At 48.3% G+C, this 16,113-nt stretch overlaps 6 protein-coding genes across 6 annotated transcripts; 3 read left to right on the top strand and 3 right to left on the bottom strand.

Moving 5' to 3' along the window:
• Nucleotides 1-380: 380 nt before the first annotated feature.
• ANOM_002972 (putative endo-1,4-beta-glucanase) lies at nt 381-1,325 on the bottom strand (the record flags this gene model as incomplete). Its single annotated transcript, XM_015548229.1, has 1 exon — nt 381-1,325. The coding sequence occupies one exon, from the start codon at nt 1,323-1,325 to the stop codon at nt 381-383; it is 945 nt and encodes a 314-aa protein (XP_015410067.1).
• Nucleotides 1,326-4,432: 3,107 nt separating this feature from the next.
• On the bottom strand, nt 4,433-5,158 carry ANOM_002973 (uncharacterized protein; the record flags this gene model as incomplete). Its single annotated transcript, XM_015548230.1, has 1 exon — nt 4,433-5,158. The coding sequence occupies one exon, from the start codon at nt 5,156-5,158 to the stop codon at nt 4,433-4,435; it is 726 nt and encodes a 241-aa protein (XP_015410066.1).
• A 1,348-nt stretch (nt 5,159-6,506) lies between these two features.
• Nucleotides 6,507-6,935, top strand: ANOM_002974 (uncharacterized protein; the record flags this gene model as incomplete). The annotated part of the gene is made up of 3 exons (XM_015548231.1): nt 6,507-6,550; nt 6,613-6,667; nt 6,723-6,935. 3 exons carry the CDS (start codon nt 6,507-6,509, stop codon nt 6,933-6,935), a joined length of 312 nt encoding a protein of 103 aa, XP_015410061.1.
• Nucleotides 6,936-7,687: 752 nt separating this feature from the next.
• ANOM_002975 (uncharacterized protein) lies at nt 7,688-8,316 on the bottom strand (the record flags this gene model as incomplete). The annotated part of the gene is made up of 3 exons (XM_015548232.1): nt 7,688-7,769; nt 7,825-8,078; nt 8,140-8,316. 3 exons carry the CDS (start codon nt 8,314-8,316, stop codon nt 7,688-7,690), a joined length of 513 nt encoding a protein of 170 aa, XP_015410060.1.
• A 1,531-nt stretch (nt 8,317-9,847) lies between these two features.
• ANOM_002976 (monocarboxylate permease) lies at nt 9,848-11,245 on the top strand (the record flags this gene model as incomplete). Its single annotated transcript, XM_015548233.1, has 3 exons — nt 9,848-9,969; nt 10,062-10,435; nt 10,494-11,245. 3 exons carry the CDS (start codon nt 9,848-9,850, stop codon nt 11,243-11,245), a joined length of 1,248 nt encoding a protein of 415 aa, XP_015410063.1.
• A 1,574-nt stretch (nt 11,246-12,819) lies between these two features.
• On the top strand, nt 12,820-15,396 carry ANOM_002977 (sugar porter family MFS transporter; the record flags this gene model as incomplete). Its single annotated transcript, XM_015548234.1, has 7 exons — nt 12,820-12,917; nt 13,239-13,588; nt 13,722-13,785; nt 13,838-14,281; nt 14,346-14,613; nt 14,665-15,003; nt 15,061-15,396. 7 exons carry the CDS (start codon nt 12,820-12,822, stop codon nt 15,394-15,396), a joined length of 1,899 nt encoding a protein of 632 aa, XP_015410062.1.
• Between the last annotated feature and the right edge of the window lie 717 nt (nt 15,397-16,113).

Genomic DNA, 16,113 nt, shown 5'->3' on the forward strand with positions numbered 1-16,113 from the left:
TAACTCGCCTCCACTGCTACCAACCTCCGTAGGCTAAAGGTCGCCGATGCTCTCGCATTGATATTATGTTAAGTTGAGCGCAATGTCAGTCTAATCTCGTCGTCCAGTCTAGTGCATAGAGCATAAGAGGAATAGTTCTTAGTGATTGAGACTTCGCGGTATTTTTCACTAACATGGAATACTACTACAATTTAAACACAGCAAGAAATTCACTACGCGGAAGGGAGAGGCCAGACCAGAAAACAACTTGGTTAATTGAGGCTGTAGCTCATATGAGCTGACAGTAAGAATCTATAATACAGCTTTCCAAAGCATTTCGATATCCCTACAGCGCAGCAGCATCTTCAACCCTAATGATGTCCTGTCCTCGAAGTCAACGATTAGCGGGAGGCGGCAGCAGAAGAGGAGGGAGCAGCCGAGGAAGAGGGAGAGCGAGTAGGGGCAGCGGAAGAGGACGTAGAAGCCGAGGAGGAGGCACCAGAGCCCGAGGCAGGGGTGGTCGCAGCAGCGCCAACGGTGAGGGCGGTGCCGGTGGAGGTAACGGCAGAGGTGGCCTGGGTCACTCCAGTGGCGGCACCGGTGTAGAGAGCTGGGCCAGGAACTGGGTAGCTGGAGACGGCCTCGTAGATGTTGAAGATGATGCCATCGCTGGTTGGGGTGTAGAGCTCGGTTCCAACGACACCGGCGGGCTTGTCGGTACCATCGCCGTTGACCTTAAGGTTGAAGCAAGAGGGGTAGTTCTGAGCACCACCCTCAGTGCCGGCGGAGTGGAGAGCAATCAGCTCATGGCGAAGGGCATAGTAGCCCGGGGCGATCGACTTGGGGATCTCGACGAGCCAGCTGTTGTTGTTCTGGATCAACTGGTCGTCACCCCAGACACCGGGGACACTGGTGCCATCCACAATACCGACACCATCGATCTTGAAGAACTCGAGAGAGGTCTTGTCAACCGAGGCACAGTTGGGCTCACAGCGGGCGAGGTAGTCAACGACAGGGCCGTGGTGGGATTCAGGCCATGGGGTCCATTGAAGGCTGATGCGGTCTCCGGCGTTGACCTCGATGTAGCCATTGCCAGCGGTAGCATTCTGGTGGCAGATGATGTCGGGGGAAGAGTAGTCATCAGGGGCGAGAGGGCCGTTGCCGGTGTTGGGAGTGGTCCAGGCGGCTACAGTGGGCGCATTTTCACCCATGTAGGGGAAAGAGTTGATATCGAATCCCTCGTAGTAGACACCGTTGACCACAATGTTGGTGACATGGCCGTGGGCAGCAACCTTGGTGGCCGAGAGGAGGGCCGTCAGAAGAGAAGCAGACTGAACGTGACGCATTTTGTCAAGGCAAAGAAAGAAGTTCAGACAACGAATGGAGCTAGGTAGTGAAAGAGTGAGATATGCGATCCAGCGCAACGAAGGTAAAGATCTAGCCGGGTAGGCAAGTAAATAATAAAGATGCTGAAAGAAAGACCGGTGCTTGAACGGAGGAAAAGAATGTACGAACTCATCGTCCTATTTAAACACAGAGATAAATCTGACCGCCACCCTGTATCTCACACCTCAAACGCCCGTTCTTCTTTTCTGCATGCACGATGGCCCATCGCGTGCGTGCCCTAGAAGGATAGCCCGAAGAAAACCCACCAGACGCTGCTATTCCACAAGCGCCGAAGTAATCAATGTGAGAATACACGGTGCTCGATGAACTAATGAGTGTAAGCGACGACAGGATAGGGCAATTTTTCGGATCTTCCTCCGAAGATACCGAGTCTGCCAGGAGTTTAAGCGTAGCAGATTGATTTAAATTGGCGCCGATCCCTCTTAGTCGGTTTGGGGGTGAAATTATCCGCAGCATGGATCCACCACTCACGCCCTTGAAAACCCTTAGCCGCGACAAGAGTGGAGTTGGTCTAACTGATAGTAGTCGTTATTATCCCTACTGCATCTCTAGTGTACTATATAGCTGGAATGTAAGCCCTGATTGCTGGGATTACCTCACTCCATAGGGTGGTTTCATGTCCATGTTGGCTGTCACACCATCATCAAGGCAAGTTTACGAATACTCACGAATCAGCTGGAGTGTAGGCATGGCAAAGACCCCAGCAAGTTGCCGAAGAATTATAGCAGCTCTGTTTCTTCCGCCTCTAATACGTAGCCAAGCCGGGAAATTATTGCAATGCAATATTAATCTTTACCTGACCATGCTTCGGCCCGAGTCCGGACAAATAGAGCACGTTAAAGGATTCCTGGTATCTTTCTATTGATCCTCTAGAGCTAGTGGTTCCACTATTGGGTGCCAAAGCTCACATTATATGTGAAGCCAAAGGAAAGGGCGAGATTTTATGCTTCGAATTGGGAATAAGTGGAGTGAATATGGGTTCCACAGCCCAGATTGATATCTAAAATACACACCAGCCACATGTCAAGGGCAGGTCTACTGCAACCAGCCCACCATATACTATATTATCTGGATCTTCTAAAGATTTGAACCTACCGTATTCACCTGGTACACATATTGTCGACAGGTTTAGAATATCTCTGAGATGGAATGAGCTCAGTGGCATCGTACATAAGTCTTCACGGTTGGATCTAAATAAATACATGATGCAAGAGTCAACTTGCTGCACCCAGGCAGGCACAGATATCCACCGCCTATCGTATTGTTAAACTAGGTGTAGGTACGGTATCTGGGTCGCAGGAGATGGATATACTTCGACCCCTTCCATTGGCCCTGTAGATCGTCAGCTTTTCTATAACAGTAGCGTCTATAATAATAGCGCAACTATGATCAACCTACTCGTACGAACCCCTGGTCTGAAAAAGAAACATATACCTCGTACTAAGGATCCACTTCTAGAAGGAATGTAGGAAACCAGTTATATGCGAAGAAAAAAAGTTTCCGTGAAGATCTCACATGGTATGCTCTCATATCATATCCGTTAAACATACTCGTGATTAATCAGTAGTCAGCATGCTTGCGGGTTATTCTAGTCTTCGACTGGAATTTACCCAAGCTATTAACATAGCAACCCTAAATACTAGTTTCCTCTACGATTCCAGCCCATACACTGAAAGGTATATAGCTGGCAACCATCTAGCAAGACCCGCTTATGATATATGTTGTCAACTCATCCGTGTTCGTTTACGCCGTACAGTAGGCATATATTAGTAAATGGCTGCATTATCTAAACAAATGATCGTGATCTAGAATATTGCAATCCACGATAACAGCTCTAGAGTGGTCATATCGCTTTGTGAAACAATGTATGTGTATATGGTACTAGGAAATCTAATGTGCCTTGAAAGGCATAGTGCTGGTAGTGCGGACATACAAGTGCAGGCTCTTGGAGCACTGCAAGAGTTGGGGCTTCACATGGGAAAATAAGGCAGCTACATATGCCAAAAAAGAAGGGATTTAAAAGTAATGAGGAAAATGGCACGCGGGAAAAGATGTGGACAGATAAGTGGTAAAAAGGAATGACCGACGCAGGGATCGAACCTGCAATCTCTTGATTCGTAGTCAAGCGCCTTGCCATTGGGCCAGCCGGCCAGCTGTTGAAATACCAGTACCATATTTGACAACATAAGCCAGGGATTAGTACAATTTTAGACCACTGCTGGTAGGCATAAACTGTCTAGAAATATGCAAAAAGTTCAAAAGCCATCGCTGATGATTTTCTTTATCTTTTCCCTCATTTCCGATAAAACTTCCCAGACTTAACCTGCTAGCCATAGCCTTTACAGAATTTATCTATATCCAAGGAATAATTCGGTTTCTGGTCGCCGGCATATTTGGTTGGTTTGGAGGTCATCTATATATTGCGGGTGTAGAATGCTATACCTACCCATCTATATCGGAATAAGTTGTGCTGTCGAACAGCCTTTCAAGCATATTTTCAATTTTACAATGTATTGCAGTCTCTGCTATATAATTTAGAAAGCATATACTACATGACCACGGAGGCCCTATGGACTATACAGGATACAAACGCATAGCTCCACTTGTTACTGTCTATTTCGGACATATTATTCGACACGGAGAGAGTAAGTCCTGATTTGAGTAGTTTCGTCAGGTGCAAGATGTTGGAAGATATCTAAGTTATCGGATTTCTACTAACAATACAGGACCCTTGGAAACTCCCAGTTGAGGGCTTTTAAGTCATGGCTAGAGCTACCAATACCAGCTACACTCTCTCAAGCATTGTTTAAATTGAACAGAATGCGGCAGTTCTATATCAAATCTCTTTGGCAATGTCTACCTCAAGCCAACGATAAAAGACATCTATGCAGAGCTAAGTATACATACAAAATAGTCGACATGTGTGATTGTGCTGCATGCCCAGCAATATATAGGAAGGCAGCCGAAGACACTATTCCAGGAGTCCTCCACCGAGTACCGACCCTCTCCATCGAAAACCGTACCATCTGGTCACTAAAAGGCTCATTTATTTCAGCTCACCCTGACCGTTGCACATCTTCAGAGGGTACTTGTCACCCAGGCAAGTGGTGATCACACCCTGGACCCAGTCCAGCTTGGCCTCCTTGAAGGCGACGCTCTTGCGGTCGAACGAGTCGGCCTGGAAGTATTCATACTGAGCCTTGCCAGGAGCACCGCTGAAAACATAGCCTCGGCGACGGTGGGTCAAGGGGTTGCTAACAATGGCACCCCACTTGCCCTGGGGGATCGTCATGGTGGCCGTGCCGGTAAGCGTGTTGGTCACGGTATCTTGGTAGTTGATGCTGGCGCCAATCTGGAGCCACTTCTCGACAGTAGCAGTGAAAGAGGTACCGACGCTGATGCTGTTGGCAATGCTCTGACCGGCAGCAATGGCAACAGTGGCGGGGGCTCCGTTGGCGTGAGTGATGGGGGACATAGCGACATCCCAGCCCAGGAATTCCTGGTCGGGGAGAGGGATGATGAACTGCGCATCACCACGCTTCTGAAGACCGGTGAAGCCGTCGGACTTGAAGGACCGGGGGAGGTTGTCGGTCGGGGGCTCAAGCGAGATGCCGTTCAGGTGAGATTCAAGGTCCTTTTGCTCAACAGCCTTGGTAGTGCCGTCGCGGAGGACGAGGATGGCCTTGTCGGCGGAGACTTGATCGGCAGGGAGAGCCGTAGTGAGGGCACTATTGGCGCAAAGGGAGGCCAGCAAGACGAAGGGGACCTTCATGATGTCGAGATGAGCAATTGAATTGCTAAGGAGGTATTAAAAAGGATTGTGAAGGTTGTTTGAGGAGAGATAACAGGTCGAAGAAAGGGAGGTCAATTGACGGGAAGGAGGCTTCTATATAGAATCTGGTCATGGGGAGTATGTTGCTCTCACTGGGAATCAAACGGACGCAAAGATCAAGACAAATACCTCCGAATCAGGAGCCACTCTCGGCATAGCTGACGTGCCATTCACCGTGGCGTTAGAAGATTGGCAGGCGATCCCTCTATCCTATTTGGAAGGAATTCTCCGAGGATTTCCCGGAAACAGATGAGCGTCTTAGAAACAGTCCAAGACTAAAGGATCTTATGGTAGTTGAATGTCACCTCCATATTTGGAAGGCAGCAGTAGATAGCCGCCGTGTGGGAAGCAATAATTCCCGCAGGTTAATCTAATTAGTTTTACGCTGAAGAATATACGTACTCAGGCATAGGGTCCATGTTCCTGTCGATCATCAGTCGTGGACCCAAGACACCGGGTCATTGGCCATGATTTAATGTTAACTCTGACCACTGTGGGCCTTATGACTTGGACAGACATTCAGGAACCTGGCGAAGTGGAGCAAAACTGAGGAGCTTTCCCCAGGGATCAGTAGCATGGGGGATAGTCATACACTATAAGACATTTGATTGCATCCAGCCCCACAAGCGTCGACGAACCACGAGTAGAATGAAGCCTGATGGTCTCAGTATGGAGCACAGCCATGGATATCAAGCCTTTAATCTACAGTTTTGCCACCCTATATTCCTTTGCCTTACTATTTTGTGCATCCCCATCGCCCACCGGTGTTGATCGCTTCCAAAATGATCGACCCGGGTATCCCTACGTGGTTCCGATTGGATCTACAACTGAGACAGTGAGGTGTAACTAATGCTACGAAGGATGAAACGCAGTCCTGCACATGCGTCTAATGTCCAGAAGTGAAACATATCCCGCGCTGAAAGACGTTGGCTAGCCGGAAATAGAGTCCCGGATCGCTGCCGGTACCTGCATTATCAACGGTCAAGCACATTTTTCTGATTCGGGTCATTCCATGAGGAGTCCTGTCGGTTCACTGATTATGATCGTGGGATCTACATGGGGAATCTTCGGATATTTTGCCTTAGACCAAGACATGCAATTACCATGACAGGAGCCCCGGGATCGGCTCTGTACACATATACTCCGCCATGGATACCCTCTGGTGACCGTTCGTTATCTTTCTTAAGTACTACCGTTGTTCGCAAACGTCAGGAGTTCCAATCTAGGATTCCAAAACCACAACACACTACCTATCATCTCTCACTTCTTCGTCGGGACATAATCAACCATGAAGGCATCCCTCTCTTTGATCGTTGCAGCTCTGGCCGCTGGGTACGAGAATCTATTTATCTTTTAATCAAGTTTGACGACTGGCAGTATTAACAATTCTCTAGTGTCGTTGCGGATCTTCACTATACCGGTGTTTGCGTTGATTCCAACGGCGGTGTCGTACGTGCTATCCCCATTTAATTTCCCGCAAGAGCCAGTCTAACGATTGACTTAGGATGCCTATAACCGGGCTGCCACCGAGAAGGCCTGTGCCGCGTACAAGAAGCGCAACACCGGCGACAAGCAATGGGACCAGTGCCCCGACTGCACAGTGAAGAACGAGAAGGACCTCCTCTACTACTGCGAATCCGCAGCGCAGCACATTGGAGGTGACGAGCTGCTCTACTATTGCGAACAGAACGGCGCTAGTGGCAGTGTGGCCTGGTAGATCCAGTCGTGAATCTGATTAGGATAACGCAACTATAGTGGATGGGCTTGAGGAAGTGGAAAGGCAGTCAGCGAGTATTGTACCTCTTTTACAACATGTATATCACAGAATATTCTCCTGGTTAATGGGCTCTCGAATGGGTTTGCAAACAAAGGGCAACATGCGCTTCTCGTCGTTAGTTTGAACCATCCTGTAGTTGAAACACTAGTCCGAGGGACGAACCATGGCGCCAATCTAATAGGATGATCGTATCTTCAAAATCGTAGTCAATGCTTGCCTTATAAAGGAGCAAGGGGCTAGGTGTAAGTTGTGGACTGGCACATGGTGATTGTATATGGCAGATGTGAATCCTGAATCTTGATTGTGATATATAGGTATTAAAAAATTATAAGCATTATGTATCTTAACATGACATGATCTCACTCGCATTAAATATTAGTGGTCGTTTGAATAATGCCATCATAGACCTGATAGGCTTCCTAGCGCGAAGAGACAGCTCACTAAGAGTTCCAAAATGAATGCCAAGTAAATCAAAAATTAGGATGATGCATTTCATTCCACGTCTTTTCCAGCCATCCTCAGATGTCGGCAGAACATCAAAGTCCATGCATTCGTAGGATAACGGTATTATCATGATTAAACATTATCGGATGATTGGAAATCACAATATTAGACATTAATGGCGAAGTATATGTGTCGTAAGTTCTCATGATTATCTTTATCACGAAGAAGATATTGTCGCTAGCAAGCGCTTAGAATTCTGTCTTGCGGGGCTGCTTCCTGAGACGGTCACAAGCCCAGCAGGCCCAGACGAACAAAACAAAATGAAGCACCCTGTTCACGTTAGTTTAAGAACTGTTTCAATTGCACCGATTTGTATTCATCTTACGAAGTGAGCAAGGCCATGGCGAATCCAAAGAACTCGACCTTTGGCAACGTAGTATCCCGGCAGGCAGATCTACGACAGGAATACCCTCCTTCCGCGATAGGTGTCAACACGATCATCGTTACGAGAGTCGTAGCAAACACTGCCGAAAAAGCAATAAAGTCGAATGCAATATGAACGCCCGGATGGAGAGCTCGACGGAGAAGAAGCCTGACTGTCAAGGGCACAAGCGACCAAAGGACTGCATATGAAGACTTCTCGACAATATGAGCTTCCGTATAGATAGCAATAGATCGTAAAATGAGGTGGCTCACTTACTGTAGCTAATATCATGACACACAGCGAGGCTCCATCAAGATCCGTAAACACGCGATCGTGAGCTTTTATTGCCCAGGCGAATACCGCCAAAGATGTAAAAGCACTGACCAGTGCTGCTATGCGAAGCGATAAGTTGGCCGGATGGCCATCCAGTAAAGGATAGTTCCTGTCCGTCATATTTGGCCCGCAGGAGAAATCTGAACTTTGCGATTTAAAAATAAGTTTGCAATATTAAGCCATAATCTGCGAACAGGCTGCATAATCCTTCTTTTGTATGATCTTGATGAGATAGTGTGTTGTTTCTTAGAGTTTCAAGCCACACTGGTGATCTACACGATAACATCAGCCAAGACTCAAACACGAAATTGAGCGAGTTGGGTACTAGCCGCCCAATAGGAGTTGGCACAGAAGAGGGCAGTGCCAAAAATATACCAGATGGTCTTGCTGCACTGCCCTATGCATGGATAGTGCTTCCATCGGAGTCGTCGCTGACCTTGGCTGGAGATATGATGCGACCAATCAGAAAAACACACCATCCAACTGAAAGGTTGTTTTGGCTAACTGATTTCTTTCATTGGCTCTAATCCCAAGGGCCCTTAATGGAATGATATTAGGCCAGACACTTGTTTTGCTGGGTTTCGCTGTAGGACCAATTATAGAAGTCATGGGAAGTTCAGGACATGTGCGAAATATCACGGCCAAGTATACATTACCCCCGGTGGTAAATCGTGTGTGTACCTACTCTGTAAGTGTGAGCTCTGCATTTCAATACATCTAGACTTGCTTAGACCTTTGCATGTTCCTCCAACATGGCTTTCTAGTGTAGCGTTTGTCTGTGTAGAGCTCCATGATGATGAGGGTTAGCCTTCCATGCAGTCTCATGTGCATGACAAGATTTTCTGGAGATACCACCAATAAGCAAGCCTCATCTGTATCTAACCATAATCACAAATCTATTCTCCTGGCTCCCATCCTAAGGTATTCAGTTACCTTATTAGATTGGCGAGATAGCAGATTGGCATATGAGATCATCGTTCCCCTCCCAGTGGATGGACTAGTCAGTCCCAATTCATGCCAAGAGACAACAATATTCATAGACTGTTTTTAGTACCCACCGAGAAACTGGGGCAGGATGCTCTGTGTTTCGAGCTCTTTGGGAATTAAGTTGGTTCAGTGAGGAGTTGATCAATGCGTCTAATTTAAGATGACCGTTTATCCCTAGAATAATCGCCCATATCGCCGACAGCCCAAGATAAGTCCAAGGTAGTTGCCGGATGCTTGTCTCATAGTGTCGATATGCTGACGACTATCTTCCGTCTCTTAGGGCCGATGGGCGGGGGATCCCGCATCGGGCTTCCCCGATCACTTCACTGCTATCTGTGATATGGCGGACCGAGAGCTTAGATGTTTTAAGTGAACTACCCATATTAAGGGCGGGCACACGAATGGAATGGGAGAAACATACCAAAGAGAACACTCCATAAACCGCTGGATTACGCGACGGTTCCCAACGCAAAGGTAGCGTTAATGTTATGGCTTAATGATTGCGAGTACTTTGCGTCTTACATTGATCATCATACAAAAGACGCGAGTAGACAAACGAAGCTTCAAGCCAAGACACATCGGGTGTTTCACTGCACAACCTACGTCAAAGTACAGTTGCCAACATAGAAGTCTAAGATAACCCTCATCCTTCAACAAGCCAGAAATGGACGGAATATCTAACCGGGGAGCCAACGAGAAGGGCGTTTCTGATCATGAGACACTTGAGACGAGAGTCAAAGCTTCTGTTAATGATACAACATCTATTCCAGATGGCGGGATCACGGCGTGGGTGCAAGTTATGGGAACGTTTTTTATCCTTTTCAACACATGGCAAGTTAGAGAGGGATAGCTCTGTTAATCAGGTCTGACGTGTATAGGGGTGTCCTGAACACGTTTGGCGCTTATCAGACCTATTATGAGACCCAGGAACTGTTTCCCTCATCCTCATCGAGTATATCCTGGATAGGTTCAGTGCAGTCGTCTTTGCTCCTCGTCTTCGGTTTGATGACCGGTCCGCTGTATGATGCAGGCTACTTTTATCCCCTTCTTGTTAGCGGCTCATTCATGATCGTATTTGGGCAGATGATGCTGAGCCTCTCCAAGGAGTACTACCAAGTGTTACTGTCACAAGGATTCTGTATCGGTATTGGAACAGGCTTAATTCTCATTCCTGGTATTGCTGTGCTCTCCACCTATTTCAGCACGAAGCTGGCCCTCGCGAATGGCGTTGCAGCTGCTGGCAGTGGATTGGGTAAGCCATAGGAGTTGTGCTTCCCTGTAGCGGGATGGGCTTCTAACTTTAGCGGTAGGAGGTATTCTATATCCGATGATCTTTCACCGACTTCTCGATCGAATTGGATTTGGATGGACCTGTCGGGCAATTGGCCTCGTCATATTAGTCACCATAGCCATCCCTATCACGGTCCTTCGATTACGAGTGAAGCCATCTGGCAAACGGAAACTCTTGGATATTGGGGCATTTCGTGAGCCCGCTTATACTTTCTTTGTACTGGGAGGAACTCTCGAGTTCATCTCGCTCAACATCCCATTTTACTATGTTCAATACTTTGCCATCAGTCAGGGGATCGCCGCCAATGACCTTGGATTCTATCTACTCTCAATTTTGACCACCGGATCTGTTATGGGGAGAATATTACCAAACATATTTGCCAATATTATTGGCCCATTCAACATCATCTTTACATGCACGGTTATCTCGGGGGCCTTGGTGTTTGCTTTGGTTAATTTATCTAACCTGGCGGGAGTGGTCATCGTGGCTTTTCTGTATGGTTTTTTCACTGGAGCATTTGTGTCCCTGCCACCCACCTGCTTTGTCAAGCTTTCCCCGGATCGGGCTCTTATTGGCACTCGAATGGGAATGGGGTATGCAGTGATGACCGTCGGAAATCTAGTTGGGACTCCCGCTGCTGGGGCCATCCTGCAAAACCGGGGCTTCAATGCCGTGTGGATCTTTGGGGGTGGGGTTTCGATTGCAGGAGGAATAGCTATGATGATTAGTAGGAATTTCCAAGGGGGATGGAAGGTGCTAATTCGACAGTGACGTCGGTATAGCTCTATACCTGGCCACTACTGCCATATGGAGGTCATAGAAAAGTTATGTGGCGTGCAACTTGGGTCATCATGATACACCTCAGGAATATGATAGAGATAGCTCAGATATCTTTGTTGTCGAACCCATATCTTTCCTCTCCTTTGTCTTTTGTCTTATGCTGTAAATATTTCCATTATTTCTGGCTAGCATTTCAGCTTACCGTTCGCTGCAAGTGACCCACCGGCGACCGTAAATGCTCGAATAAGTTCACGATAATGATCTGGGAGGTCCTGCAGCGTGGTCCCATATTTCAATAAAACTAACTTTGACCATGGCATCATCCAGCCCTTTGGCCAAGAGATGGCCGGTTGCGTGACTTGGTGTCCCTTGCGGCGCGTTGTTAGCCATCTCGGCCTCCAGTTCTCAGAGAGTATATCAGCCAATAAAGGGAAGATCCAGCTCAAAAGCGATGCAACTGTAGTGAGACTAACTCTTGGGATGTGGGATGGAGGGCCTGAGGCTAAGGCATATAACCATGTGATCTATGGACCAAATAGGAAATGAGTCGAGCAAGCCTGGAGGTCGCAGCTCTCCTTTCTTTCATCCTTCCCCCTCGGAGTACTCTGTGAGCAGATAAACATTAACATCATTCCACAAGAGGAGTTTTTGCAGAATATCAAGTGGGAGTCATGTCTCTAATGGCGCTGTTCTCTAGCCACAAGCGAAAGGCAAAATTCAAAATTATCTCTCTGCCGCTGATGAATCGCTTATACGTGAATACGTTACCCCTTAAACGAACTCTGTCCTTAAGAAGCTCAGAACCACATGAAAAAGAACCCTGGACGGAAAGCAACATCCAAAATGGACACCCCTCCTAGTCATTCATCGGGTTCCGGCAACTGGACGAGTCGAACCTGTGCTCTCAGGCGACCAGCTGTGGACGCCTTGCAGGGGCGGCATATGTAAGCCAAGCGGCTAATCTTGCTATTTCCGCATGCGGGATATGCCAATGGTAGGTAGTTTCTGTGAAAAGAGCTCGGGATGACTGGCTGTGCGCGCTCGGCGCCAAGCTGCCGAGAAGTATTAGGCCGACTGCGAAGATGCCGATTCCTCTGCTATGATGCCAGAGGGGAGAGGGTTGCTGTCAGAGCCCTAAGCCTTGAGAATTCTGTCCAATTGACCTTCGGTTATTATCACAATGAGCCCCGCTAGTCTTTTTCCGGTCTCTTTTGGATCGGGCATACCTACAGGGAAATGGCACTGCTGCGTTTCTCGGACCACATGGCTTGCATATATGCACTATCGCTGGAAATACCTGCGTGACTCCGCCGGCCAGTCATGTCTCTGCTACTAATCAAGTCCTGTTTACTTTGTGCTACAACTCATTTGTCGTCGTAATAACCTCCTCAAGTCCCGCAGTGCCCTGTCAGCCACAGAATGCCGCGAAGCGACTATAGGCTCCGATAAAAATCATTGGCTCATTAATCCAGCCGAACTGTCCGTTTTTCGTTACATAGCAGTAGCCACACACCCAGCAACATTGGCAAAGTGGACCCTGGGCGGCAGGTTAGATTTCCCCGATCATGTCGTCTGGGACTTCCAAGAACGCCACTAGGATGCTCTGGGTGCTCCAAGCCTCTTGGCCTGGGGACAGTATGGAGTGGGCGGGAAAGTCTCTGGGGTACGTGTTAGTTAATCTGGGGACGCGCAGTCATCATGCGGAGTAAATCAACTTCACTGGTCAGCAGAATGGCACGGTGACTATCCCTGTTGTTGTGCGGGCAACGGCTCTTCTTCTGGACCTTTGGACACATTAAAAGCGACGGTCTGCCACCCTCTGAGATTGTGTGGCCCCAGAATTCTCTCCTTCTGCTGCCTCTCATTTGCCTATCGTATCCTGCACCTCTTCTTGGACATACTGACCCACGCCTTGGTCCTCAAATCTGCAAGGTGCTCCGCACCTAGACTACTGCCATGGATAGGAAGATCGATGACCCCGAAGCACCTGCTTGACGTCTCAGCATCTTGAGTCCACCGTTTCAGCCGAGAAACAAGATGCCGCGGAGACAGCCAGGGTTTGGTCACGGGATGTTATTAAAAAAGATACTAACACGAAACTGAAGAACCCCCTCACAGGATTGACTCGGGAGGAGCTTTACCGTGATGTTGAAGAATTTGCCCGAGAGAAAGATCTCGAGGACATTGTGGACCAGCTCAAACGGGGCGCGCTGGTGGCCCAAGACCCGAAAGCTTTCGAGGAACTTAGTGAATTATCTGAAGGCGAGAAGGAACTCCTCCGACGTGAGAAGACTCACCGATGGAGTCAACCATTCATGATGTATTTTATGACCAGTAAGCACCGCATATCTCAGGAAATAATTTTGTTGTTTTTTTTTCTCCCTTTTTCTCTTTTCAAATTACTTTCTTTACTCTTCTCCTTTCCTTTTTTTTTAAAAAAATTTTCTTTAACCCCGAGAATCTATAGTCCTCTGCGCTGGTTCCGCAATTGTTCAGGGAATGGATCAAACTGCAGTGAACGGGGCACAAGAGTGAGTAAAATTAACTGATTTAGGCAATGACTGTCAGTTTAACAGTAGCCAGATACTACTTTGTGGAGTTCAACATCACGAATTCGTGGTTGCAAGGCCTAGTGAATGGCGCTCCATATCTTTGTTCAGCACTTATCGGCTGTTGGACTACTGCTCCGCTCAATCGCTGGTTCGGACGACGCGGTTGTATATTTATCTCCTGCTTCATCTCATTTGCTTCCTCCTTCTGGATGGCAGCTGCACACACCTGGTGGAATCTCCTGCTCGGTCGCTTCCTGTTAGGGTTTGCGGTGGGTGCAAAGTCAACGACTACTCCAGTCTACGGCGCTGAATGTGCGCCCGCTAATATACGCGGTGCCCTGGTGATGATGTGGCAGATGTGGACAGCATTCGGCATTATGCTGGGCTATATTGCTTCTGTCGCGTTCATGGATGTGTCGCATGCAACCATCCCAGGTTTCAACTGGAGGCTTATGCTGGGGTCGACCGCCATTCCGTAAGTTTTCTCCACGGGTGTGACCATTCTGTAGCTTTATCGTATCTGAATTAACAGTCCCGAGTCCCTTTTTTGTTTGTATCCAGGTTTATCTGTGTCCCGAGTCACCGCGATGGTATATGATCCGCAACCGCTACCGGGACGCGTACCAGGCACTTTGCAAGCTGCGCCCATCGGGGTTTCAGGCTGCGAGGGACCTTTATTATATTCACTCTGCGTTGAAAGTTGAAGAGAAGCTCCGGGAAGGAAAACACCTGTGGCGTGAGATGTTTACCGTCCCCCGTAACCGGCGCGCCGCACAGTCGTCTTTCTTCGTCATGTTCATGCAACAGGTTTGTGTTTGGGCGTCCCAAACGGCCATCTGTACCCCTAACATCGTCTAGTTCTGCGGGGTGAACGCGATAATGTATTATTCTTCGTCGATGTTTCGGGACGCGGGATTTGATCTCCGAACGGCGCTTGTTGTGTCTCTCGGATGTGGCATCACGAACTGGATTTTTGCTCTCCCGGCGGTGTACACGATCGATACCTTTGGCCGGCGCAACCTTCTCCTGACCACGTTCCCTCTGATGTGCCTGTTCCTACTCTTTACCGGGTTTTCGTTCTACATCCCCGATCAGACTCCTCGAACGGCCTGTGTCGCAACCGGTATTTATCTGTATATGATTGTCTACTCGCCTGGGGAGGGACCCGTGCCTTTCACATACTCTGCCGAAGCATTTGTGAGTAACTTTTCTTACCTATCCTCCCCTGTCTTCGACCAAAGCTAAACTAGACAGCCACTGTACATCCGTGACATCGGCATGTCATTTGCGACGGCCACGACTTGGGGATTCAACTTCATCGTTTCACTCACATGGCTCCCTCTGCGGGACGCATTCAGCGTCCAAGGGGCGTTCGGTTGGTACGCAGCATGGAATTTCTTCGGGTGGATTTTCTGCTATTTCTGCCTGCCGGAGACCAAGGCGCTCTCTCTGGAAGAATTGGATCAGGTCTTTTCGGTGCCTACCCGCAAGCATATCAATCACTATCGTGGCATGATGCCTTGGTATGTGAAGAAGTACATCCTCCGCCGGGATGTGCCGCCGCAGAAACAGCTGTATGATTACGAGTGATGACTATCCTGGTGGACGTTTTGGAATGACGGGGGCACTGGGCTCACGTGACAGGAGTCGACGATTAATGGCAGTATGGGTATTCAATATGGATTCCGGGAATGGGTTGGATATGATGGTATGAGGCTTTGCGCTTCTTGTCGCCATTGGTTTAGGGTAGTAGTAATATGACCGCGTTGAATTATCAATCTGAATGCGATGTATCCATTTAAGGTTTAAACCGTGACTTATCGGTTCTCCATGCATCCGACCGAGGTTAAGTCACCGAGTCCGTTTCCCGTTAAAGTTTCTGGGGTTCAACATCTGGATCGGCCTGGATGACCAGTGGTGTGCGGTGGAACTGTAGCCGAACATTCCAAATTCGTTAGTGGACACCCGTGATTGGAGGAGTACCTGCAGGAAGCCCCGGCCCTGAGGCACCCTAAGGCACTCAACTGAAATTTTCTAGGTTAGTGTGGCTGACGATCAGACATCTTCAGGGTTTCCATTGGCTGAAGTGTGGCGGTGGCACTCCACATAGGCGCCACCCGGCCGGAAACTAATTAGGTAACAAATTCAACACACTTGCAGAATATTCCCTCTTCTCCAGGCGAAGGTGAGTCAGGCAATAATCACCAGGCTTTCCTGACGTTGAGCTTGATTCAATGGCGCTTTTCTTTCATTTCCCTTAGACACCGTCTTCCCCAGAGTAATCAATCGCGACCGGTTGACGAGCGT

The sequence above is a fragment of the Aspergillus nomiae genome, assembly GCF_001204775.2.
Source record: "Aspergillus nomiae NRRL 13137 chromosome Unknown contig00037, whole genome shotgun sequence".
NCBI classification, from domain to species: Eukaryota; Fungi; Ascomycota; class Eurotiomycetes; order Eurotiales; family Aspergillaceae; genus Aspergillus; species Aspergillus nomiae.